General features: G+C 52.1%; 1 protein-coding gene across 1 annotated transcript in view; it reads left to right on the top strand.

Annotated features, from left to right (window-relative positions):
* The first annotated feature begins 488 nt into the window (after positions 1–488).
* The window catches only part of WNT3 (Wnt family member 3), a 43,800-nt gene continuing 18,501 nt past the window's right edge, over positions 489–25,787 (top strand). The window contains exon 1 of the mRNA XM_061176082.1: positions 489–568. Within this exon, the coding sequence (XP_061032065.1) occupies positions 489–568 (80 nt within the window). The remainder of the gene's footprint in view (positions 569–25,787) is intronic.

The raw sequence follows: 25,787 nt of genomic DNA on the forward strand, positions 1-25,787 counted from the left end.
GAGAGAAAAGGAGCCACCCATCAATACCCACGCCAACCTGGCACCACGTGAACGCCCCAGTCACAGCCCCGGCTCCCTAAACCTGGCTGGCGGGGGGCCGCGGCGGTCCCGCGCCAGCAGAGGGTCCGACGTGCCGTGTCCCCCCAAGTTCCCACTGTGTCCGGGGCGCGGGCTTTGCCCAAGTTTGCTGGGCGATGCCCTTCCCGGAGCCCGACTCGTGGGCCGGGCGGGAGGGGCGCGTGATTGACAGGCTGAACTAGAGACTCATCTCTTACCTTAGGCCGCGGGCGCTGATTGGCTGCTCGCTGACATCCTCAAACCCGGCTGCTCCGCGCTGGGCTCGGGAGGGGGGCAGCTGCGGGTGGAGGTGCGCTTCTGACAAGCCCGAAAGTCATTTCCAATCTCAAGTGGACTTTGTTCCAACTATTGGGGGCGTCGCTCCCCCTCTTCATGGTCGCGGGCAAACTTCCTCCTCGGCGCCGCTTCTAATGGAGCCCCACCTGCTCGGGCTGCTCCTCGGCCTCCTGCTCTGTGGCACCAGGGTCCTCGCCGGCTACCCAATTTGGTGGTAAGACTCGCCTCTTATCTGCCCGCGGCCAGATTTCTCCGCGGAGCCCCAGGGAGGTGGGGGGCGCTAGCTGGGGGTGGGCTGCGGCAGGGCTGGGGCTCCTTTCTTCTTACCTCCCTCCAGCACCCCGACTCGCCCACCTCCCTGGATTTTCTGCTGGTGTCGCCTTCAGAATCCAACTCCTGGCTTCTCTGATAATCACCATTTTCCCTGCTACTCGCTGCAGAGGCTGGAGGACGTTCCCCGTCTCAGAAGGTTTCTTATTCTTAGATCCTAACCCTCCACCCGTCCCAATCTGGGGGCCCCGAAGACCCTCCATTTGCTTGCAGTTGGCTTTCTGGAAATCCAGCGATGTCCCTGGGGCCCAGCCACTCCTCTTCTCCATTTTGGGGTCTTCATGGGCAAAATCATCCTGTTCCTTCATTGCCACCCTCACCTCCTCCGGCGCCTCCATCAGGAGATTTCCCCACAATAACCCTCCTGTGCCTTCATATTTTAGACCCCAATCGCTTCAGGGATCCCCCGGGGCAGGGTAGTGGGGGGTGGATTTCATCAGATTCTCCCCACTCTGCTCTAGATTAATCTGGAGCCTCAGAAGTGAATATGGTATTTGCTGATCCGAGATGCCATTGAATTCAGATTTAATTCATTTCTTGCTTGTCCATCCTGGCAAAAGCGGGGCTTCTTGAAAATGTAGTTGTTTGGGAGGGGGTGGGTTTGTTCTTTGACCAAAAACCCAATTCTCCATGTCAAATTCGTTCCTTTTGGAAAAACCCGAGGACCGAGGAGAAAGGGAGAGAGGGAGAGGAGGATCCCGTCCCCGAGAAATGCGGATACAAAAGACATTTTTAGTAAATAAGGCTGGGAAACCAGGCGCGGTGTTTTGGCGGGGGGCGGGTGGGGGGTTGTGCGTGTATGGGGGAACTGGCCGTGGAATAAACAGCCCTTTGGGAGCCCCAGTTCCAGGGAGTCCCCTTGTTTTCCAAGCGGCCTCATCGACACCCAGCAGGTCCCAGAGGCCAGAGGGGAAAGACACACTGAAACCAGTTCTCTAAATTACACCCCGCCTCTCCTCAGTCTCCAGCCCCCTGCATTCCGGAAAACTTTAATTAAAGAATCTTCCCCTCCTGGATGTAGGAGAGCCTCGGCCAGGGGACGGGGGGGTGGAAGGTGAGGAGGAAGAATCTGGGATCTGTGAGTTAGCAGAGGGACTGTGGCCCCGGAATAAAAGTCAGAGAGGAGTGCCACCTGCGTGTCCCCCTTTCCCTTAACCACCCTTTGCCCAGCCCGGGATAGGGGGAGCAGAGCAAGGAGATTTGGGGCCACACCCTGAGTCTGCCTGCAGCTGTTTGGGGGTGGCAGCATTTGTGTCTGGGTGTTTGGGGGGGTCAGGATGGTAGTAAGAGCAGGGCATGGCCGTGGGTCTCCATTTAGAGGGTACTGAGAGTTGCTCCCAGGACAGACATCCAAGGGGAAGTCTTTCTTCTGCCCAGCCCTGCCTTCCCGTGGCGATGGGCTGGCCTGAGGCCCCATGTACATAAAGAAGTCCCCAGGGTGGCCGGGGCAGCCAGGGATGCCAGGTTGGGGGCTTTGCCAGTTGTGAGGAAGGCTGCTGCAGAAACCAATCCTGCCCCACTGGCCCTTCCCGACCCTCTTCCCATCCCCTGCCCAAGGCCATGCTGTTCTCTTCTTTCACAGGGACCTTGGGGGTGGGTGGGGAGGGTGGGAAGAGAGGGCTTGGAGCCCCATAGGCTGCAGGAACCAAGGGGGGAAGACCAGCTTCCCCTATCCTATGAACTGGACAAGAGCACTTCCTGGGTCAATGCTGGTGGCTGGGGGGTCTGCTGTGTAATGGTGTATTGGGGAGCATCCCGATAGGGACCACCCAATAGGAAGATGTTGGGAAAACCTGGAAAGCCAGGACATTGGCCCTAACATAACGCTGGACACATGGCTTGTTTGGGGTTGGCGGGGACAGGGTTGCTGCTTTGTCTGAGCAGTGTGTGTGTGTGTGTGTGTGTGTGTGTGTGTGTGTGTGTGTGTTTAGTTCTATGACCCTAAGGAGTGTCATCTGTACACTAGTGTGCCTCTGTGTGAAGGAGCGGCTGTGCCTGCAACTGGATGACTGTGGACGTGAACTTGTGTGAGATGTGCCTGAGGGTTCCATGGCCCGTGACAGGGTGTGCTGTGTATCTGCACACAAGTGTCAGCAAGTGGCTGATTCTATGTGAGTGTGTGTGTATGTGTGTGAGACAGAGAAAGTCTAGAAGTATCTATGCCCATGTAAAGGTCAGCACCTGTGTCTGCTAGTGACACCGCATGACTATGTTCATGACCAGGCATGTGAGTGGGGGGTGTGTGTGTGCGTCTGCACGCACGCGTGCGTGTGCATGCGTGCACGTGTCTTCATGATTGTATAAGGGGAAAGCTCCACAGATGTCTTTGTGCATGGATATCAGTGCTCATGGCCATGACCTGATTGTGAGTATGAGTGTGGTGAGGGCTATGTCTGAGTTTGCCTGTGACCCTGTCCTCAAGTGCTAGTGACCGTGGCTGGGCCCATGGCTATGGATATGTTTGCAGACATGACCTGTAAGTGTGAATGACATCCCAAACTTGGGTGCTTGGTGGGCATCCATGGTCCCGGAGGGACAGTCCAGCAGACACAGACAAGGGTCTAATGAGGAAGCTGCAAGGGCCACAGTGACCTGGGATCCGGGGCTGGGCAGCATGGGGAAGGGGGGCGGCGCAGAGCCTTCTTTGGCACAAGCTCATCCTGTCTGTCTGAGGACTATGGTCACCAGCCCTCCCCTCTTACACCGTTTGTCTTTGGTCTTGGAGCTAGGGTGGTGGGTGTCATGTTCTCAGGGCCGGGGGCAGGGGGCCAGGGCTGGGACAGGGACAGTAGAGTAGATGGGCCTCAGATTCCTATTCCTACTCTGCCCCCAGGGCAGCCAGATTCCAGTTCTTTAGCCCATCATGGCCTCTTTGGCCCTCCCAGCTCACACATTCCCTAGGAGAGACTTTAGGGGGAAATAGTTCAGCTGGGATTTCTGCCCGTGTCACCCCTCAAGGAGGGCACCCCCATCCCAAGCGTTCTGCGCTGCTCAGGCCCCAGCCCTGAGAGAAGGTAGACCAGAAGCCTGAGCTACAAGGGGCCTCAGACAGAGGCTCATGGAAGGAAGAGACGTGTTCCAGGGCCTTGCAGCCAGGTAGTGGCGGAGCTGGGAGCCGTGGCAGCAGCACTGATTTCTCTAATTCTTCTTGTCAGTCCCAGTTAGCGCCTGGTAGAGGAACTTGTCTTTCTTCTCCTTCCTGGGGGAAAAATGAACGATCTTATTAGGGCCCAGCCTAGTGCCTGCTGCATTCCAGAGGCAGAGGCCCTGATGGAAGGGGCCTGTGCTGGGGGTCGGGAGCCCACCTCCGTGGGACACATCCCTCTGGGCCTCTGTTTCCTTACTCAGGAATCACCAGCCTGCCCCTGCTTCACAGCTTGGGTGAAAGTGCTCCGCAGAAATCAAGGGCAGTGAGCTGGGCAATAACAGCTGAGTTCTCTCTCCACCATCCTGGGAGCCATTTCCCCACTCAAGCACTTGCCCTAAGCCCTGCCTCGGTTTCCCCATCTGTCCGATGTCCCGCTGCCTCCCCCACCCACTCCCACCTCCACCCGCCTTTCAGAGGCTTGTGAACATGTTCAGTCAAACCCCGTGGGGGTCAGTGGGCTGGGCCCAGGGAGGCACCTGGAGACTGCGGGGGAGGAAGGCCCCAGGCCAGGTGTTAACACTTGTAACAGGCAGGAATTACAGCTGGCTGGGGCTGGGGCTGGCGAGGAGCTGAGCTGGCTGGAGGCTGTTGATCCCACAGACAGACAGACAGACAGATGGGCAGATACCAGATCGGATGGCCAGGCTTTAACCGGGTGGTCTCTCCCTTCCAGGGCAGGCCTTACCCTGGGGGGATGTGGTGGGGAAATTAATCCAGGTCTCTTGGAAGTGAGTTAACAGCCCTCCTGCCCACCCCCCCTCCCATTGTGGGCGGGGCTTGCTGTCCAAAGGGAGCAAAATTGGTTGCTGATCTGTTTGTCTTCTTCTGATGGGACCACATTTTGCTTAAAAAACAAAAACAAAAACCAAACAAACAGCAACAACGACAAAACGCAGGTCAAATGTTATTATAATACCGGGAGCCTGGAGCTGAGTTATGTTCTTGGAAGAACCTGCTTTAATACGTGGGGGGAAGGTATGGGGTGGGGGGGAAGGGGTAGCAGTCGGGGAAAATTCTCCCAGAATCTCAGAGCATTTTATCAACAGCTCTGTGGCCATGAGGTGAGGGATGGCTAGTATCTGGGCCCTGAGTATCTCCCTCACCCCAGGTATCCTGAGGGCCTCTGGTCTGGGAAGGGCCTGGGACAGCTGCCTGGTGGGAAGAACTTTGGGGGGAGGTCAAAAGAGGCAGGAGCTGGACTGCAGTGCCAAGTCCTTTAGTGGGCACGCTCCCCTCCCTTCCTGCAGCTTTCCCAGTGGCAAACCCGGCCAGGCCCTGCCAGCACCCACACTCTCTGGCATCTGGGTGCTTGCTCAATCACTGGTGCAGGTGGAGAAACTGAGGTGGACAGAGAGGGCCCTAGGTGGAAATCCCCAAAGAATAGACTCAGCCAAGCAGGTATCTCCCATCCTGCCCACTACAGAACTTAATGCTAATAAACCTGAATGGTACTCAGGCAGATGTAGGATGGAGAAGGTGTTATGGACACGAAGTGGGGGAAGGGAGCTATGAGCTTGGGGTTTTCTCTAGACTTTGAATAGGTCTCTCCTGGGTCTGGGCAGGAGACAAGGAGCTTGGGGTTGGGGCAGGAGAAGTGACTCTTCTCAGAGGAGGATGTAGCTATCGGACCCTTCCAGGGAGCGTGGGAAAAACGAAGACCTTTCTGGCTTCAGAATGTGGTCAGCCCAGGGGTTGAGGAAGACCTGGTCTTCTAGCCTTTTCTGCCCACCCTGCCGTGAGCCACAGAATCCTTCTAAAGCCACCAAGGAGAGAAAGGACATTCTCTACCCCCTATCCCTAGTTGGGGGAGGAGGTTAGCCTAACCCCTTTCTCAAAGGTTAGTGCCATCCTGATGCTACATCTACACATTCATGTTACGTGTGTGCCAGGAAGTGGGTAGAGCTTGAGTGGAGAGACCTGTGTCTGGGTGTGGAGTTTACCAGTGACTGGCTGTGTGACCCAGGATGAGTCCCTTTCCTTTTCTGTGCTTTAAGCCCTGTCCTCCCTCTGGGCTTCATTTTTCTTGAGCAGCCTGAGGGATGCCTTCTGCCTCTTGGAGTCTACAGGGGTATGACAGGGAGCTGATTCACGGCTGTGAAGCAGGGAGCTCCAGGTGGCCCCAGTGCCACTACCCCGGGAGCCTATCTCCCCCAACCCTCCCTCGCCATTCAGACAGTCAGAGTCTGCCTTAGGCAGCCCAGCCCTTTCGTTCTGCAGCCCCATCTGACCTACATCCCAAAGCTGGCTGCTCCACTACTGCCAAGTCCGCCTGCTTGCACACCCAAACCTCATTTTCCCCAAACACTCACGTTCCTCTGGAGCCAGGCTGCGTACATTCACGTTCACACACTGGGAAACCTAGGGCAAGTTCACCTCTCCGAGCCTCAGTTTCCCCATCTGTAAAATGAGAACAGTGACTGTTTCTACCTCACAGGGTTTTTGTGAAGATTAAATGAGTGAGTACACGTAAAGCTCCCTAAATAATGCCTGGCATACCGGAAGTACTATATACATATTATTTTCACCCCCTGTGTGCAAGCTATTTTGACTCCTTTAAGTCCTGGATCTAAACTTGCCTCTTCCAAGAAGTCCTCCCAGGTTGGCCCCACCTGGCTCTGTTTTCTCCTTATCCTCAGAGCCAGCTTGCCCCATTATACTTGGTACTGGTGACCATGAGCCTGTGGCTTTATACTTAACCTGAGGAAGTTAGGCTAGGCTAACCTAAGCTCAGCTGTTCGCCTGCCCAGGAAAGGGGGGAGGGTAGAGAGGGCACTGTAGTCTCCCCTAACCCTCCTCCCATCCTACAGTTTGCTGGACTCTTGCAGCCACTGCCATTTCCAGCTGAGCCACCTTGGGCTAGGCCAGGGAGGGGTAGGGGAGGCAGGTTCACGGCAGGGGGGTTGGGAGGGGGGGAGTGGCACTGGGGCCGCCTGGAGCAGCCCGAGCAGAAGTTACTCCTCCAGGAGCTGAGAGATGATTCAGAAGGTGATTTATAGACGGAAGGCAGAAAGCTTGGCTCCTGGCAGAGGCCTGCTGCTTAATTACATTCTTTGGGGGGTGGAGGTATGAGTGGGGCAGCAGCAGGGGAGTGCCTTCTACCCCCTCCCCCTCCAGATCTTGTCCCTGTAGCTGCCCCAACTCCAAGCAGGGTCCCTTGGTCTCATGCTGCTAGAGAGGGAATTCCCTGTTCTCAATGAGAGACTAGGTGGGGGAGCAGGAAGTGCTTCTGGGGGTCAAGGGGGTGGAGAAAAAGGGAAGAGGCCAGAGTCCCAGCTCCTGGGTCTCCTGCAGGGGAGCCTGGGATGCAGAGGGGGCTGGAAAACAGGACTGCCTCAGGAAGATCACTTGGTCTCCTCCCTGCTCCTGGGCAGGTGAATAGCTAACCCACCTGGGCAGAGGGTTTCTAGAATCTTCCTGAGGGTGCAACCCCATACTTACCCCCCAGTGGCCTATCCTACAGCTGCTTCAGGGTTCTTGCTTCAAGTTGACTCCTTTTCTGTTGCTTCGTTCTCAGTGGGCTGGGGGCTGGGCATATGGCTCTGTGCTCAGAGATTGAAACCCAGTTCTTTGGCGTTAGGCAGCCTGTGGTACGTGGCACAGTGGCCGCCTTAGATCCAGAAGGTTCTCCAGGCAGGGTCAGCCTTGCATCGGAGGGAGAGAAACTTTCCTATCCTCACATTAAACTAATGTCTCAGGGAGTCGCCACAATTCAACTGCTAAAGCTAAAATCACTTCTGTGCTGCTAACAAGCAGTCCCCGTTCTGTCGGTAACTGGCCGTGGTGATGTCTGGGTTCCCTCCATGAACACTGACCCGTGCGGCGACCAGCCTGACATCTCTCCACTGTTTCTTAGTTCCCATGCAGCCTCCATCACAGCTTTGAAACCCCCAAACTCCGCCTCTAGTTCTTGAGGGCAGCAAGGTGTGTCGGGGGCAGGGGGTAGGGAAGCCCAGGCCGATGGAGTCTATTTAGCGTGCACAGCCGGGAGGAGTTGGCAGGGGTCAGGATGGGGACACTAGACAGCTCTCTGGTTCCCCCTGAGGCGAGCCTTCTCAAAATGGCCTCATTATGTGTGTGGAGTGAATTCCAGAAATGTCAGGCACACCCATACATCTAGGGGAAGTATGTTGGGAGACAAGAGGGGGCAGTGTGGGGTGGTGGGAGGTTTCTGGTCAGGGAGTTAGGAGACCTGAGACCCGGCTCTGCCACTGGTTGCAGTGTGACATTAGGCAAGTCCCTTCACTGTTCTTGACTCAGTAAATAGGGGAGTTGAACAAGTTGCTGGCCTTGGACTTCCAGCTATTTGGATTATCTGTGTCTGGTGCGTGGGTGGGGGGCAGTCACTGAGAGCTGACCTCAGGGCAGGGTGGGGAGTACTGAGCCCAAAACTTTATACTTAAACAGCTGTGAGATCATGAATGAGTCTCTAACCTCCCCAGGCCTCGGTTTTCTCATCTGCAAAATGGGCCATGATAAGGCTGTTAAGAGCTTCAGAAGGAATAATCTTTATGAAAGCCCTTGAGAAACATCAAGTTCTTTCCAGAGAAGCTCTCTATCATTGCTGGTCCTACCAGAAAAGAGGAGTAAGAGCCAGCCCCTAGTCAAAGGGTGCTAAGGATGGACCTGGCAGGACTCTCTGAGTCTTTGAGCTTGAGATTTGGTATTTCCAGCAGAGGAGGAAGGAATGGGAGCTGGACAGGGGAGTTCTCAGCTCCTTCCTGAGGGGGTCTTGAGGTTCAGTGGGGAACACCGAGGGGAGGGAGCAGAGGTCGGAGGTCAAGTGGCCACAGGGCATGCCCAGGTTCACCCGAACTAGTGCAGAGATCACAGGCCTGACCTGGGCTTAGCCAGGTGTAGGATTTCTAAGCAGGGACACAGTGGTGGTAGATGCTAGTAGAGGTGAGGAGGAGTAAGGGTAAAGGGCCAGGAGCTGGAAGGGGCTCCTCTGAGGTCTGTGGCCATCAGGAAATCCTAATCACCTGGATGGGGACCAGCAAACCGGGAAACCATTCACTCAAGCTAGGCTGGAAAAACAGGAAGGACCGTGTGTGTGTGTGTGTGTGTGTGTGTGTGTGTGTGTGTGTGTGTGTGTGTGTGTTGGGGGGTGGCGAGGGGGATGGGAGCAACAGGACCACGCGCCCTGCCCCTGGGCACAGAGTCCCACTTATCTGCCAGAGCCAGCTGGGCCAGTGAGGAAAACCGAGGAAAACCAATCTCTCCTCGCAAGGCCCATTAGGAATGCAAATAGGGGCTGTGGCATCGGGAGTGAGCCAGCCTCCTACATGCTGTCCAGCTCCTCACCACGTATCTTCCTAACCTGGCTTTCTGAGGCTGTCTCTCCCCTGCTCTAAAACCTCCCATGGTTCCCCACTTCTTGTCTGGCACCGAGGCTCCCCAGGCTTGGCCTCCACCCATATCAGCTGTACCTTTCATAATCCCGCACGAGCCTCCCAACATCCCTCTGTGCCTGTTCATGGAAATACTACGCCACCTCCTCTCTCCCCTCCCCACACTCAACTGCTGAAATTCCATTTTGCTTTCCAGACCCAGATCAAAATCCTCTTCCTTTGGGAAGCCCTTCTAGATTCCCAAACCACTGCCCTGCAAGCAGGGAATATGTCATCACTCCCTTCCCTCCCCACCTCCCCCCAGCCATGCCATGTATTCCCGCCACCTTCTCCCACGGGCTGTGGGCATCTTCTGCTCCTCTACCAGACTACAGATACCTTTCAGCCGCCTCGTGCTCTCCTCCCCCAGTGCCGAGCATATGGTGGGGGTCAGTAAACAAAAACACAGCTCTGTGCTGCGTGTAATACACTCTGTAAAGGCAAGCGGGCAAAAGAGGTTCTGAAGAGTGCCAGTTGCACACGTGAATCTCGACAGTGTCATGAGCAGACTGAAGGAGGAGAATGAATTAAAACCTCGTCCCTGGGTGTGACCCGGGGTTCAGGGCTCGGAGCACAGTGTTTCCACTGACTTTGAAAGGCAGCTGAAACCGATTCCCATTGCTCAGCTCAGGCCCCACGTGGCTAACAGCCCCTAGGTTCAGAGGGTACCCAAGAGGATGGCACCCCTGATCTGAGTAGGCTGCCGTCCCAGAAGTGGAGGTGCACCTTGTCTCCATGGGCTCAGTTCCCCTGGGATTATTTTTTCCATCCCAGCTCCATTTGCAAATGTGTCCTATCAGTGTCGTATTTCTCCCCCACAGCTCACACGACGCTTAGGTGTCTGAGTCTTTAGCTTAAAAATCCCATTCGGTGGGACTTGTTTCCCTATCCAGGCGTGGGTCAGTATGTTTGTTAATGGTGTGTATGTGCCGGTCCCTATACCCACATCATGATTTAGAACGAAACCCTGCCCATTTTACAGATGAGGACTCAGGTCACGAAGCCTGTGCTCTGAACCCAGGCTCCGTTGGGCCCAAAGCTTTTTCCTTCTACCACCATTCAGACTCAAAAGTGGACTTCTTGGGAGTTCCCTGGCAGTCCAGTGGTTAGGACTCCACGCTTCCACTGCAGGGGGGCCCGGATTCGAGCCCTGGTTGGGGAATTAAGATTCTGCAAGCCGGCATGGCCAAAAAAAAAAAAAAAAAAAGTGGACTTCTTACATGCGCCAGGAATTTACTTATTCATATTCTATGTTGGTCCTCAAAGGATGGCTTTGAGTCAAGATTACATTTGACCTTCAACTTGAAAGCTGCTGCTTTGTGTTTGTTGATACTATTTCTGAACTTCTGGGAGGTCTCTTATTTGGGGACATGTGCAAGTCACTGGCAAGCTTTCCACATCTACAAAACTGGCAGTAGTGGCCCTGTGACTGTTTTGTTGCCTGGGTGGGAGTGGAGGGAGGGTGACCTTGGGCAAGTCACTACTTCCTGGGCCTTTGTTTTCTCACCTGTGAAATAGGAAGAAGGTAGAGTCATGACCTCTCACCCCTCACATTACTTCCAGCTGTAAGATTCCTCATTCTACTTAATCCCTTACGCTCCTTTGCATCCAGCCCCCATCACACATACCAGAAAACAATAGGACAGAATCCTCTTTCTTGCCCAAACCAATTCTTGTGTTAGTATCTCTGATATAGATGATTTTTTACTTGACCTTTATACTTCAATATTCACCTTGATTTCTCCCTGAGGAGCTAGGATGATTCCTCCTTGCAGTTAAAGAATGTTTCCCTTTATGTCCTGACTGTGAGAAAACTAAGTCAAACGTGAGCTCAGTCCTTGCACCTGTATTGACCTTGACTTGGTGTATTTGTCATCTTCTTCACCTTAATCCTGATTTTCTATTTTCATTTTGTTATTCAATCTCATGTGTTTTGTGTTATAAATTCCTTGAGGTCAGGCACTGTCTCCACACCGCTGTCTTCTCTGTGCCTGGCAAGTACATAGTAGTTGCTCAATAAATATTTGTTGCCTTTGGAATTTGTTGCCTCAGGCACTTCAAATCCTTCTGGAAAGAGGCAAGGCATACATAAATTTTAAAAAAAATCTTGCTATATCGGAGAGCTGGCCCTGACTGGATTGTTTTGGGTTGCAGGAATTCTGATCAGTTTCTTTCTGTTTCTTTATCATCAGCGTGTCCCCCAAGTCTACAGAAGCTTTGTCTTTGGGGAAGTCACCATCTTTTCTTTTCTCCATGATCTTCTTCATTCTAAACTTGAAGCTGATACATAATTTTCCTCTTGGGAAGCTCTCTTGTTTCTGGCCAATGATTGTGCTTTCCTCTTTCCCTGTCTCCCTTCACCCCTGGTTCCTCCCACCTTCCTTTGCCCTGGAAGGCAGCCAGTGCTATTGAGGCCATTCTGCAGGTGACGGGATGCCCTGGTAGCATCCACTCTGTCTCTCCAGCTGGGCTGCTCCCACCTCCTGACCCCCAGCCATCATGAGAACTGCTGTCACTGTGGGCACAGGTGGGAAGGAAGAGGGAGGCCCGGCCGAACATCACACACCACGAGCACCAGGATCCCTCGCTGCCAGCCAGGCCCTTCCCATTAGCAAAACCCTAGCGGGGCACTGGCTTGACCTGGGAGGTGCTAAGCCCCCATCAGTGGGTGGAGCCTCAAGGAGGGACAGAGAATGGCTGGCGAAGAGGAGCCAGGCTGCCCTCACCCATCTGCCAGCAAGGTGTCCTCTTAGCCTCTCACCTCCTCTCTGCTTCTGCACCTCTGAGACCACCCTCCTCAGCCCTTAGACTTCAGGAAGGAGAATGCCGAACCACAGGCTGGGTGGTCCTCCATCCTAACTGAAGCTTCTGCAGGAGAGACTCTGCAGCCTTCCTCAGCTATCAGTAAGGATGGAGTCTATGACCTTGGCACTGTCCTTGAAGCTAAAAGAGCCCCATGAGATTGGCATCTTCATCTCCATTTAATCTGTGAGAAAATGGAGACTCTCAGAGCCCAAGCAAGGAGCTGGGAAGCAAGTGGGGAGGCAGGATTTAACATCCAGCTGATAATTCATTGTGTATGGTGTGTGCTGAGGGAACACAGCACACACTTGAACTCATCCTCCCAACAGCCTTGGGAGGCAGATACTCTTGTTATCCCCATTCTACAGATGAGGAAACTGAGGTCCTGAGGAATCCACTCTATTGTCCAAGGCTCCACAGCTGGCAAACCCCAGAGCTCCAACCACGACACAAACTGCCTGAAGCTGAGCTCGCCAGGCTTCACAGCCTATGACATCTCGACAGTCAGGAAGTTCCTCCTTAGGTCTGACTGCAGTCTTTCCTGACTTAGTCCAAGCCCAGATTCTCTCATTTGGTCTCCTGGGGTCATGAGCTTCATAGTAGATTTTCAGCTTGACTCAAGGACCAGGATGCATTGCTCACTGAGTGTTCCTTTTTCCAGAACAATCCCTCCCCGGTGACCCAGTCTCCTGCACACCTTTAACTGTCTTGTTCTCCTTCTGATCTCTCTCCAGCTTCTCTACGTCCTTTTGCAAGTGCTGTGACTCATAGCACAGCTGTTAGAACAGGGCAAAGGGGTCCTGCCAGGCCCTTCAATTTAGAGGGCTCCACTCTGGTGTCCTAAGGCTGCACCCCTCCCCGCAGGGCAAGGAATCTGGGGCGCAAGGGGTCATACCCACAACACCTCACCCCCAGCCATGCTCTGGGTACTCAGAAGTATCTGCAAGGCACCCTGAAGAGCCTAGTTTCAGTGGCTGTGAGTCTACTTCTGGGCTGGGCGGACCTCTGCCTGGGGTTCATCCTATCAGGTCAGGCCATGCTGCTGGTGTGTGTGCCCCTAGGGACGAGAGTGGTAAAGGAGAGGCCGTTTGCAGGGCCTGTGAACGGAGCCTGGAGGTTCAGTCGGGGTGACCAGTGTGGATGAAGCAGGGATGAGGGGGCTGCTGGCTGTGAGCTGGGGGCTGGCTCTCTCCATGTCACTTTCTAGCTCAGAACGCCGTGGAGAACCTAGCCTTCCAGGTGGTGAATAAGACGATAGAATTTTTTTTAGCTTATTACTGAAGAATACCTAAATAAAAGTACATGAATTATAAGTGTACAGCTCATCGAGTTGGACAGAATATATATATATTTTTTTATTGAAGTATAATTAATTTACAGTGTCGTGTTCGTTTCAAGTATACAGCAAAGTGATTCAGTTATACATATATATATATATTCTTTTCAGATTCTTTTCCATTATAGGTTATGAAAAGATATTGAGTATAATTCCCTGTGCTATACAGTAGGTCCCTGTTGTTTACCTATTTTATATATAGAAAAGATATTTTATTTAACAGTTTGTTAACCTGATATGAAATTTTTAAATATTGGGCGCCTGGTGGATGAGGCTTCCTTTAGTACTGTCACCCCAGGCCCTGTAAGTGTTCCAGCCAGACCTGGGGACTTGGACAGGAAACGGGGTTCCCTGGGGTCTGACTAGCACAGAAGCTGGAAGAAGCCCTGCTTTCTCCATCTCTGCATCATCTTATCATCTTTCTCCATCTCTGCATCATCTTCCTACCTTAGTAGGCTGACTTCCTTCTACATCAACAACACTTCTAGCTCCCTTGCAGTCTGTGGTCACCTCTTAGCTTCAAGTCCCTTTTGGTAAACTGGGACCTTGTCTTACACAGTCTTGGCCTCAAAGGATTTTCCTTCATAGTTGGTCAGTTTTGTCTTCTTTCTTTCTTTCTTTCTTTCTTTCTTTATTTAATAAAGACATATAATCCAGGCTGGATTATATTCATTTTTTTTCCTTTCTGATTTTTTAAAAAATATTTACTTATTTACTTTATTTATTTTCTTTCTTTCATTTTTTTTTTTTTTTTTTGGCCGTGTCGGGTCTTAGTTGCGGCATGTGGGATCTTCGCTGAGGCATGAGGGATCTTTCACTGTGGAGTGGGCTTCTCTCTAGTTGTGGCACGCGTGCTCCAGAGCGTGTGGGCTCTGTAGTTTGCGGCACGTGGGCTCTCTACTTGAGGCATGCGGGCTCAGTAGTTGTGGCGCGCGCAGGCTTAGTTGCCCCGTGGCATGTAGGATCTTAGTTCCCCAGCCAGGGATTGAACCTGCGTCCCCTGCATTGGAAGGCGGATTCTTTACCACTGGACCACCAGGGAAGTCCCAGTTTTGTCTTTTTTTTTTTTTTTTTAATTTATTTTGGCTGCATTGGATCTTCGTCGCTGCGCACAGGCTTTTCTCTAGTTGTGGCGAGCAGGGGCTACTCTTCGTTGAGATACATGGGCTTCTCACTGTGGTGGCTTCCCTTGTTGCGGAGCATGGGCTCTAGGCGTGTGGGCTTCAGTAGTTGTGGCACGTGGACTCAGTAGTTGTGGCACACGGGTTTTGTTGCTCCGCGGCATGTGGGATTTTCCCAGACCAGGGCTCGAACCCGTGTCCCCTGCATTGTCAGGCAGATTCTTAACCACTGCGCCACCAGGGAAGCCCCCAGTTTTGTCATTTTTAAATGGCCCAACAGAAGAGCGTTCAACCAGCAGGTCTGACTGTGATGTTCCACCTTCTTTTTTTTTCTTTTTTACATTAAAATTTTTTCTTTACTTCTTTTTTAAAAAACTTTTATTGAAATATAGTTGATTGACAATGTTGTGTTAGTTTCAGGTGGTGTTCCACCCTCTTTAGCATGGCCTGTGAAACCCGGAATGATCTCGCCCCTTCCTGACTCTCTACCCTAACTCACCTCCCACCAGCACATCCTCACCCTATGACCTACTTTTACCTGCACAGGTGAGAGCCTGGACTTTGGGCGACAGCAGTCCTGGGCTCTAGATGGTTTTGCCTTTAATATCTTGGTGACCTGAACCTGTCTGAGCCTCAGCTTTCTCTCTGTAAAATTAGGAGTAGAGGAAGAGGTAACACATGAGAGACAGTGTAGTGTCTGGTGTCCACCCTTTGCCATCAATGTTGCTTTATCATTTGGGTTGTTCTTACCCTACCTCACATCTCCAGGCCTTTGCGTTTGCCCCACCTTCTTTGGAATGACTTCTGTGAACTCCCCTTCGTTCTTCAAAGCACAGTTCAGGAACCACCTTCTCTGTGCTGCCTTCTTTCACACCCGGCCCCAGCTCAGCCCCTTCCGGTGTATCCGTTTCATTGATTAGACTGTGAGCGCCCCACAGGCAGGACTGGGTCTCCATCACCTTTGCGCCCACATCACAAGGATAGCGCAGGGCACACATTGCATCCTCTAAGACGGGTGGTAGGATGAAGGGACACCATTGAGAGTCACCTGCCAGTCGCAGGCTCAGTCTGCAGCCCCAGCTAGATTCCCATTGCCTCTGTGAGGCCCTCCTAGGAAGACCTGGGGCCCCTGTCACTAGTTACCTCTTCATGTGCATCTGGCTTGTCTTCCCAACTAGAGGGTCAGCCCCTTGAGGGCATGATTCTGCTTTGTATTTCTTCATATCCCAAGTGAGCCCCACACGTCGTCCTGAATATTGCAGGAGCACAGCTGGTAATAGTATTGGTTGGTTGGCTAATGCTCCCGGGCTCCTTCCCAGGCAAGCTTGAGTCCAGGCTCAGCTGGTTCCCACTCTCTGGGACAGTTTTCCCCTCACTCTGTGATTTCCAAGAGAGTCCAGGTCTGAGCTTCTAGCCTCTGTGCTGGAAGGCAGCATGGTGTTCCAGGAAGAGGAGTCAAACGGGCCTTGATGTGAATCTCAGAAGTGCTACTTAATAGCTCTGGAACTTAGGGTTGTTAAAAAAAAACCTGAACCTCAGTTTGTTCATCTGTAAAATGGGAGCAAAGATTCCGATCTCAGGGCAGTTGTGAGGAAGAAATGAAATAGTACTCAGGAACTGAGTTAAAGATGAAGAAATATTAAATGAATTAAGGATGTTCTGAAGTCATTCCAATGTATCAAGGGTCATAAGATATTCTATCCCAGACCAGGCTTCTTTGGAATAGGAAGATCTGAATTCCTTCCAAAACAGGAAAGGCCATATTCAGGGAAAGCTGTACACTTCGTGGCTGTTGGAGTTTTTTTTTGGGGGGGGGTTCCTAGGACTGGTCTGTGTAGGTTTAATATGGCCCTAGCTAATGGCTAGACACTGGCCATTTCAGCCCTGCTAAGCACAGTGAGGAAGTTTGATTGGGGTACCAGGCGGCCTGGGTGGGATGCAGGCTGACCCAGGGATGGCAGTCACTGTACACTTCCAACCTTTAGAGGAGAAGAGCCTGCTGGACCATAGGAAGGAAGGTGAGGAAACTGAGGCACAGAGAGGCATGTAATGCTTTTTGTTCTTAAAAACATTTTTGATTGCAGACTGATACAAAATGTTTTTTATAATGTGATGCTTGATGCACATGAGAAAGTAAACATACCACAAATACAGGATATAATAACAAGATAAAAACAACCTGGGCCTTACCACACCCCTGAAGAACCAGAATATGATCAAGGTCATTGCATCTATCTGTGGGCTCCTCCCCATCCTATCCCCGTATCTCCCTCCAGGCATGATCACATTCTGAATTTTGTATATTTATTCCATCACTTTATTATTTTAAAATTATTTATTTATTTATTTATTTATGGCTGCGTTGGGTCTTCATTGCTGTATGTGGGCTTTCTTTAGTTGTGGCGAGCAGGGGCTACTCTTTGTTGTGGTGCACGGGCTTCTCACTGCGGTGGCTTCTCTTGTTGTGAAGCACGGGCTCTAGGCGCACGGGATTCAGTAGTTGTGGAGCGCGGGCTTCAGTAGTTTTGGCACGCGGGCTCAGTAGTTGTGGTTTGCGGGCTCCAGAGCACAGGCTCTGTAGTTGTGGCTCACGGGCTTAGTGGCTCCGCAGCACATGGGATCTTCCCGGACCAGGGCTGGAACCGGTGTCCCCTGCATTGGCAGGCAGATTCTTAACCACTGCGCCACCAGGGAAGTCACTATTCCATCATTTAAAAATAATAGTTTTCCCAGCTAGGAATGCCTAGACAATATATATTTTTTGTTTATTTTATTTTATTAAAAATTTTTTTATTGAAGTATCGTTGATTTACAATGTTGTGTTAGTTTCAGGTGTACAGCAAAGTGATTCAGTTATATATATATATATGTATATATATTGGGTTGGCCAAAAAGTTCGTTAGGGTTTTTATCGTAAGATGTTTGTCTGTTCCATCTCCTGTCAGTGGGCGAGTATCTTGAGGTGCACATGAGGGAGAGTAGCTCTCGGGGAGGGGTACCTACCCAGGAGTGGAACTTTGGGGCCGCAGGATGTGTGAAAGTCCTACTTTGCAAGTTGATGCTAAACTGTTTTCCAAAGAAGTTGTGCCCATCTGCACTCTCATCTTTGCTCTACATTTTCACTGACACTTGAACTCGAGTGAGTTCACTCTTGTCAGTCTGGCAGCTGTAGAATGTGGTCTGTGGTCTTCATGGGCAGAGGTGGGACTGCTTTAAGGTCCCAGAGTTGGGAGAAGCAGAGGCAGGGCTGGGACCCTGGGGTTCATGTTAACACATAAAAATGTGCATTTGGGGGAATTCCCTGGTGGTCCAGTGGTTAGGACTCTAATGCTTTCACTGCCAGGGCCCGGGTTCAATCCCTGATCAGGGAACTAAGATCCCACAAGCCGCACGGTGCAGCCAAAAAAAAAAATGTGCATTTGGAAGAACATATGGCTGTGTCTGGTGTGTCTGGTGGGCATCCCCCGACCTCCAGCTCCTCACGCTGTCTGCCCAAGGGCCAGAGGGCGCCACTGGGCATTTGGTGGCAGGGGCAAAAGTAGCTAACGGAGCTCCAGCCTTCACTTCCCTGGCTCACCTCTTCACCCCACCATCTTCCCCTTCGTACCCTCACTGGGTATGAACGCCCTGCCCAATATTCAGAGATAAGGCCACTCCTCCCAGGAGTCCCCATCCCATCAGCCCCACGAGAGCCAGGGCACATTTCCCTCCTGGCCCCCTCTCTGCCCTTCTGTCCCAATGGGCCACGCTGCCTGAGTTACAGCAATACTATCTCTCAGGTGCCACTTTATGCCTTTTTTTTTTTTGGCTGTGCTGTGCAGCTTGCGAGATCTTAGTTCCAAGCGTGGAGTCCTAACTACTGGACTGCCAGGGAATTCCCTCAGGTGCCTCTTCAGGGAATACCAGAAGGTGACTTCTTCCCCCAAGCCTTCATCCAAGCACTGGGACTCCCTCCTTCTGAAAGAAAAGCCATGAGCTCCTCAGTGCACATTAGAAACCAGATGCGGCTGCCATCACCTACTGGCATCTCTGTCCTCACTGCTTGGTCCTTACTCATCCTCCCTTCCTGCCCTGGAGTAAAGTGCTACTTCCTTGGGCCTCCATTATAAAGGTCTTAGGACCTTTCCTGACCAAAAAATTCTTTTCCATCACTCCTCCATCTGGCCATGACCTTCCTGAAATTTTTCAAAATCCCGTTCAGAGCTGTCACCTTCCTGGGAATCTTCCCAGTCTAACTTCCACCCTCTCTCCCAGGTCTTCTGCACACCTTTTGGGTCAGAGCAGGAAGTTGCAAACTGTGTTTCTTGCACCAGTCCCACATAATCCTGCTGAGGAGGGCTTTTGGGGTCAAATAAGTTTGGGAGGTGCCACCTGCTACTTCCAGCCTCTTGGTGTTTATGGTGCTCATTAGCATATTAGCATCTTATATTAGCAACACAGAGAGGCCTGCAGGCATGATCCTTGTTTTCATTTGTTTAGTCTGTTTTCCAAAAATATTTACTCTCTCAAGTAACAACTTATTACCTGTTTGGAAAATGTGATCTAGGAGATTCTCCTGTCCCTTTTACGTGTCAGTTTGTCCTTGTGGTCTTATTCATCTCAGCAATTGGGCTATGATTCCTCTGACTTTTAAAAATCATTCTTTGTGAACTAGTTCAGTCTGGAGCACCCATCCCAGAGGGTCTTGAGTTGAATGAATGCATGAATGGATGAATGAAGCAATCAGCTAATCAACTGGTCAATTTAGCTGAATCTCCTTTACTGTGAGGCTGGCAGAAACCAGGCCCACCTGATCTTTGTACCCTGGGGACATGGGTCTCTCTGGCCAGTGTCAGACCCTTCCCACAGTATTTCTACAAAGCCTAACCCCATCACCCCGGTAAAATGCGTCTCTTGCATTAGGTCTCCTATCGTTTTCGTTTTAGGCATCTGTCTCCCTATGAATCTGGGAGCCTCTGCAGGGCAAGGGCCATGTCACACTCACTTCTCTGTATTCCCATGAGTGGGGCTCGGTCCCCACCTGCTGAGTAATGAAGCTCTCCACCAACTTCTTCCAGCAAGCCGGTAGAGCACTGTGGTTAAGGCTGAAGGCTCTGGAGTCAGCTGGATGTGCTCCAAACTACCTGGGTAACCTCCGGCAAACTACGTAATCTCTGCAGTTCAATTTCCCTCCCTCAGTGAGGGTGATGATAACAGTACCTTCCTCACAGGGTCATTGGGAGGATTAAATGAGTTAATACGTGTAAAGCACATGAAACAGTACCTGGCATGGAGATGGCATTGGTCTGTGTTAGCACTTATAACAATAGCAACTACCATCTATTGTGCCAGGGATTGTGATAAGGGCTTCACCTACATCCTTTCTATGACTCCTCCCTCCAGTCTCTTTGAAGTAGGTGATGTTTACATTTTTCCACCTCATGAACCGCTGGTAGCAAAGGGACCAGGACTCAGGTCAGCCAGATCGGCCCGTAGTAGGCGGTGCTGCTCACCACTCAGAGATTGGGCATCTCCTCTACCTCTTTTCACCTATAATTAACCCTAATGAGAACCTGATTTATCCTCTAGCCTTCCCAATAAGATGGAAATCCATCGCAGGGTTGGGTTTTACGAGTACGCATGCGCATAACAGAGAGCGCATGCGCATAGCAGGGAGTACGTTTGGTGAGAACGAGAGAGGCTGGGGTTGTTGCCAGCACCTTCGTGGCTGACCCAGAAAGACCAAGATACTGAGGCAGGACTTTGAGAATACACAGCAGAAAATCACCCGTGAGTCAGCAGTGCTGCCGAAAAGGCGGAGAGATCCTGGAATTGCTTGGTATCACCGCCCCCAGCACCTCGCCAGGGGCCCCGTGTGAGCCTGGGAAATGTTCGCAGGCAGGACGCCTGTGGTGGCGTTTACCCAGTTTGGTTATCCTGGTGAAAGATGGAAAGATTCCTGAGGGTTATAAAGGGGCACCCGGATTTGCGGGGGAGGGGGCGCATCTCCCCGACTTCTGAAATGAGCAACCTGGAGTCCCCTTCCGCACGTGGCAGCCGGCCTTCTCAGACCCCGGAGGCGGACTCCATTCTTCCCCAGCGGTCACGGGGTTGACCGTCCTCCTCTTTCCGTACTGGCCAGGGCTTTATTCTAGCACCTTCCCCGGTCTGGCCGCACAACAGAAGTGAGAAGTGGGGGCCTTGGGAGAGGGGCTGAAGCTGGTGATGCGAACCAGGAGGTTTAAGATGCACATGCCAGAGGCTGTTTCTCTTGGAGCAGAGAAGGTTGGGGGACTCCATTCCGGGCAGGTGAGCGGCTGCTGCCTCAGCCCCTGAGCACAGGTCACGGGGCCCAAATGGCGGCCGGAGGGCTGGCGGTGCTGTGAGCGGTGAGCGGTGAGCGGGGAAGATCTCCCACCAGCTGTCTCGTGAGGCACAGGCACCCCCGAATGGAAGCAGCCAGTGGATCTGGCAGAGGGAGTGAGAGAAAGGGGTGCTGAGATCTTCCTGGCCTGGAAAGGAGAGGGAATTCCCAGGACTCCCTCTACTGATTGGGTTAGCAAAAGCTTGAGTCTGGTAAGGTGTCAGCTTTTCGATTTTTAGCCTCTCCACATGGTGCAGTGTGTTTGTTCTGTGAACAAAGGAGAATCTGAATTCCGTGAAGGCTTGGAAGCACCCCTTCCCCCAGTTGGCTGAGTTGCCCAGCCCCTCAGCTCCTGGGACCCCAAGTGAACTCCCCCATCGGGGCCATGGAGCCTCCTGGGGGCCTTTGTTTTGTGCCAGCTTCCCCCAGCGTTCCTTCCAGCTCTGAGGGACCCCTTTCCAGGGGGGCCGGCCCTGTGTAGGGCCCGGGCCTCTTTCAGGTCCATAGGTGTTCCCCACTTCACTGACTATGGGATCTAAACTCATCAGCTGGGACCTCAAGCCCTGGCCTCCTCCCTCTTTGTTCCTTGGGTTTCAGTGTTTTGAGTCACATCACTGTCTCAGAAGTGCCCTTCCTCTTCCTTTTCTCTCATAAAGGTCTACCGCAGAGCACAGCCCTTTGAGGTCTTGTGGATTATCCGCACCCATCCCGCTCTGTGTGTTCCTTCCGTCTCCACCGGGACGGTCTGTGAGCTGGCTGGTCCTCTGTTCCTGTGCACGTGGCCTGCCCGTTCCATTTTACCCTCCTCCAGGTTAAGGACGTGACACTGTCCTGTGCCCAGTTCTGTACAGAGCACACAGTGGGTCCTGAATAAATGCGTTCTGCTTGAATGAACTGGTTATCACCAGTGGGCGGAATCTCCACAGTGGAGCAAAATAGCAACAGTACAGGATTTGGGGTCAGACAGACAAGGGTCAAACCCCACCGCCACTTACTGGCTTATGGTGCCCTGTCTGAGCCTCAGTTTCCTCATTTGTAAAGAGACAGTATTTACCTCCCAGGGCTGTTGTGAGGATTCACTGAGATGCCGTTGATGCTTTGCAAACTGGAAGGTGCTAGAACATGTGTCATCTACCCTGACCTCTCTTGGAAGAGGTCCTGAATTCATGTGTCCTGTCTCACACACAAACCTCTTCAGCCCTCAGATGGAGGTCTCCTCCCCCTGGGGAAGCCTTGAGTGTGGGTCTAGCCTTGTCTGAGATACAGAGAAGTAAACTTCGAGTGTGGAAGATCCATGACAACATTCAAAGGAAGAAAGATCAATAGGCAGGGGCCCCAACATTTGAGTTTATAGGGCTGTAAATCCAGAGAGCAGCCTGAGTAGCAGGACAGACCTGAGTAGTCCCCTCCCCCTCAGCCTTCCACCAACACGCTCTATACAGACCTTGTCCTAATGTCTCACCTCATTGCTCTAGTGGCCATCTCAGCACCACCATATCCTAGCTGTGTGACCGCAGACAAGTTGCTTAGCCTCTCTGAACCCATGTCAGATGGGGATAATAATAACCTCATAGGGTTCTTTGGCAAATTAAAATATATGTTCTATGTTAAGTGCTTTACATGGCTCCTGGCACTAGTCAGGGCTCAATAAATGTTAGCTATTTTTAGTAATAATAATAACCATTCTGAGTGCCCCAGGAAATTGGTCCCCTCACTACCTTACGCAGTTCAGTAAGTTATTTCCTCATGACCTTATTAACCACTCTCTACCCAAATAAATACACTCACATTATCTTATGCACCACTGGGTATGCACCTGTAAAAGCCTTCCGCTTTATTTCGTTTACAGCTCTGCATGTCCCCATTACATCTCTCTGTGTTTTGTGGGCACCTTCTCCTGTCTGTGGTACTCAGGCCTTCTCTTAGCCCAGGTGATTTATGAAGGACCCTTAACTGGAGCTAATATGCTATGATATTTTGCCCCTCATGTTGAACACACATCCTATTAGTAGAGAAATTGGTAATGAATTTTTTTTTACTTTAAGTGTCTGCTCTGTGTGTGTGTGTTTGTGAAAGAGAGAGAGAGAGAGAGAGAGAGACTGATTTTATCCTTTCTGTCCAAAGTGTATTTCCCCTGGAAGAAATACTTTTGTAACAAATGTGACTAGGAACACAGGACTGAAAATATGGAAATTGCCTGTGGCACCGGCACTCGTGCAGGGATGCAGCTGGTCTGGTGGGACAGCGGTGTATGCAGTGAGCAGAGGTGAGGGAGGGGAAAGTGAGGACAGACCGAGAGGAGGCAGGTGGGCAGGAGGGCTCCACCACGGATGTGTGCAGAGAAAGCACTGCCGGTGAGAGATGAGTGGGGAACATGAAATCCTAGACAAAAACAAAGTAGCTGTGGGCAAGAACCAAGAAAGATGGCGAAGAAAGGAGGAGAAAGGCCTTGGTACCTTGAACCCCAAGAGTGGTGGCGTCCTGCATTTCTGCAGAGAGAATTTCCACTTAACAAACATATACCCCGCCACTGCAAGGCTAAGAAAAGGACACAGGATTGAAGGCTTGGGTGGGAGGTCACTAGATTAGGCTGTAGGAGGAAATGATTCTTTTGAAATATACTTTCTATCTTGTCTTTTTCCAGTGCATGTTAGCGTGTGTTTTGTAATGCACCTAGAAGGTGAGCATGGTGGCAGGCTGGCGTGTCATTTAGACCTAATGTATGTAAATGAGGGGCATGCCCAAACACTTTTTACTGATGTGTTGCCGGATCAAAAAGGTTTTGCTTCCGTTCCCATAAAGATGGAGATTTGTTGGGAGGCCAGGAGAGAGACGATGAGGGAGAGCTGATGAGGGAGAGCTGCTTCATGAGAGGACGTGGACAAAACCGTGGTGGTAAAGGATGGGTTAGTGCTGGAGCCGGAGGAGGTAGGACCCCTGGGGTTGGATGGCAGAGGGCTGAGGAGGCCCAGCTGTGCCCCCGCCCGACCCCCGTGACCCCTGGCAGGTTCTGAGCCTTGTCTGTGACCAAGGACAGTGTTTCTCCTCCATCTTGCCTCCTCCTCTTTTTTTTTTTTTTTTGGTCCCCGACCAGGGATCCAACTGGTGCCCCCTGCAGCGGAAGCATGGAGTCTTAACCACTGGACCACCAGGGAGGTCCCTTGCCTCCTCCTCTTATAATGGAGGAAGGGAGGCTACCACAGAGAGGAGGGGGCACCCAGACCAATTAAATCCCTTTCTCTGGGGATGGGGCCCCAGCATCAGTAGTTTTAAACTCCCCCGGGGCCATGTGACATGCAGCCAGGGTTGAGAGCCACTGACCCACCCCTCTGAGTGCTGGAACATTTAAAGGTCCTGCATGGGTCTGCGGTGGACCCGAATACGACTCCTAATAGGTGCTGAGTAGATGCTTGCAAAACTCAGGCGCCTGTGGCGAGGGGCCCTTGAGAAGAAAGGACAGGGGGAGTGAGTGCAACGACCCTGCAGAGGAATTGGCGGCGGGACTCCGGGACTGATGAATTTGGAGGGGCGCAGAGGAAGATGTTGAGGCTCGCTCGGGCTGCCTCGCCCGCGGATGGGGATGGGGCCGGGGGGAGGGGCAGCCACCGCTTTGAACTCGCGTGGAGCCTCCCTAAACAGAGCGGGGGGTGGGGGAGGAGTCCAGGTGCCGGGCAGGGCTGTTTCCCACCTGCGCGTGCTCAGCGCCGTGGGGGGACACGGCTCAAGGAAGCGCCCCTAGGAACGCGGTGGAGATACTCGCCCTGAAAGGCGGGGAGCGGACGGCGCCCTGAGCGCCCAGCGATGGCGCAGCGCCGCCCGCCCCGCCCCGCCGGGTGCACCTGCTGCCGCAGGGGCCACGGCGGGTCCGGAGACTCGGCCACCCTCCGTGCTCAGGGCGGGCGAGGCCAGGTGCGAGCCCCGCGCGCGTCGTGTCCAGAAGTCCCCACGAGTTAGTTGGAGTTTATGTTCCTTCTAAGTTTTATAATGAAAATTGTTAATCAGGAAAGCAGAAAAAATAATTCCAGGCGCACCCACGTACACACCTCCTAGTTCAAGTGTTTTTCATTTTGCCGTAATTGCTCCCCCCTCCCCTTTCTCTCCTCTCGCCCCGCCCCCCATCCCCTACACAGTGTTTGGTTTGCCGAACCATTTCAAAGTTATCGTCATCATGACTCTTTACCTCTGTATTTTAAAATGTAAGGATGACCCCTATGACCACATACCATTATCACACTTAACCCAATTATTAATAATTCCTAATGATTCACATTTCCCCAATTATCCTCAAAATGCCTTCATGGCTAGGATTTTCATACCAGTTTCCAATTATTTGATTGTTCTGTCTCGTAAGTTTATTTTAATCTAGAACATCCCTCCCCTCCTTCCCCCAACACACACACACACACACACACACACACACACACTTTTTAAAAGTGACTTGGACTTTGGAGAGTTCAGGCCTGTAGCCTTGTGAATTTGTCTGGTTGCTTCCCCATAGTGTCATTTGGTTTGTTCGTCTGTCCCTCGTGTTTCCCGATAGCTGAAAGTTACTTCTAAAGGCTTGCGGAGATTCAGGTTAAACGTCTTTGGCCAGAGAACTTTCTAGGGTATGCTGGATACTTCGCATTGCATCATCTTATACTGTGCTATTGTCACACTCTGGAGGAGATTTTTAACGATCCAGTTTCCTGGACTCCTCCCCAGAGAGTCTGATTCAGCGGGGCTGGCTTTGGAGCCCAGCTGTCTGTATTTTTCAAAACCACTGCAAGTGATCTGAGTGCCGTAGTGCCATGGCCTGCACCCCCAAATAGCAGCCAGCTGGTAAAATCATGTTCTTGGTCCTCCAAAAGGCGTGGTGTAAGGAAGTGGGTGGGATGGTCGAGGCAGGTGAAGTCCTCAGGGCCCCAGCCCTCACCAGGGCAGGTGGTCCTTGCTGTCTGGGTGTGAGGCAGGGTGGGTGGGCACG

The sequence above is a fragment of the Eubalaena glacialis genome, chromosome 19 (genome assembly GCF_028564815.1).
Source record: "Eubalaena glacialis isolate mEubGla1 chromosome 19, mEubGla1.1.hap2.+ XY, whole genome shotgun sequence".
NCBI lineage: Eukaryota > Metazoa > Chordata > Mammalia > Artiodactyla > Balaenidae > Eubalaena > Eubalaena glacialis.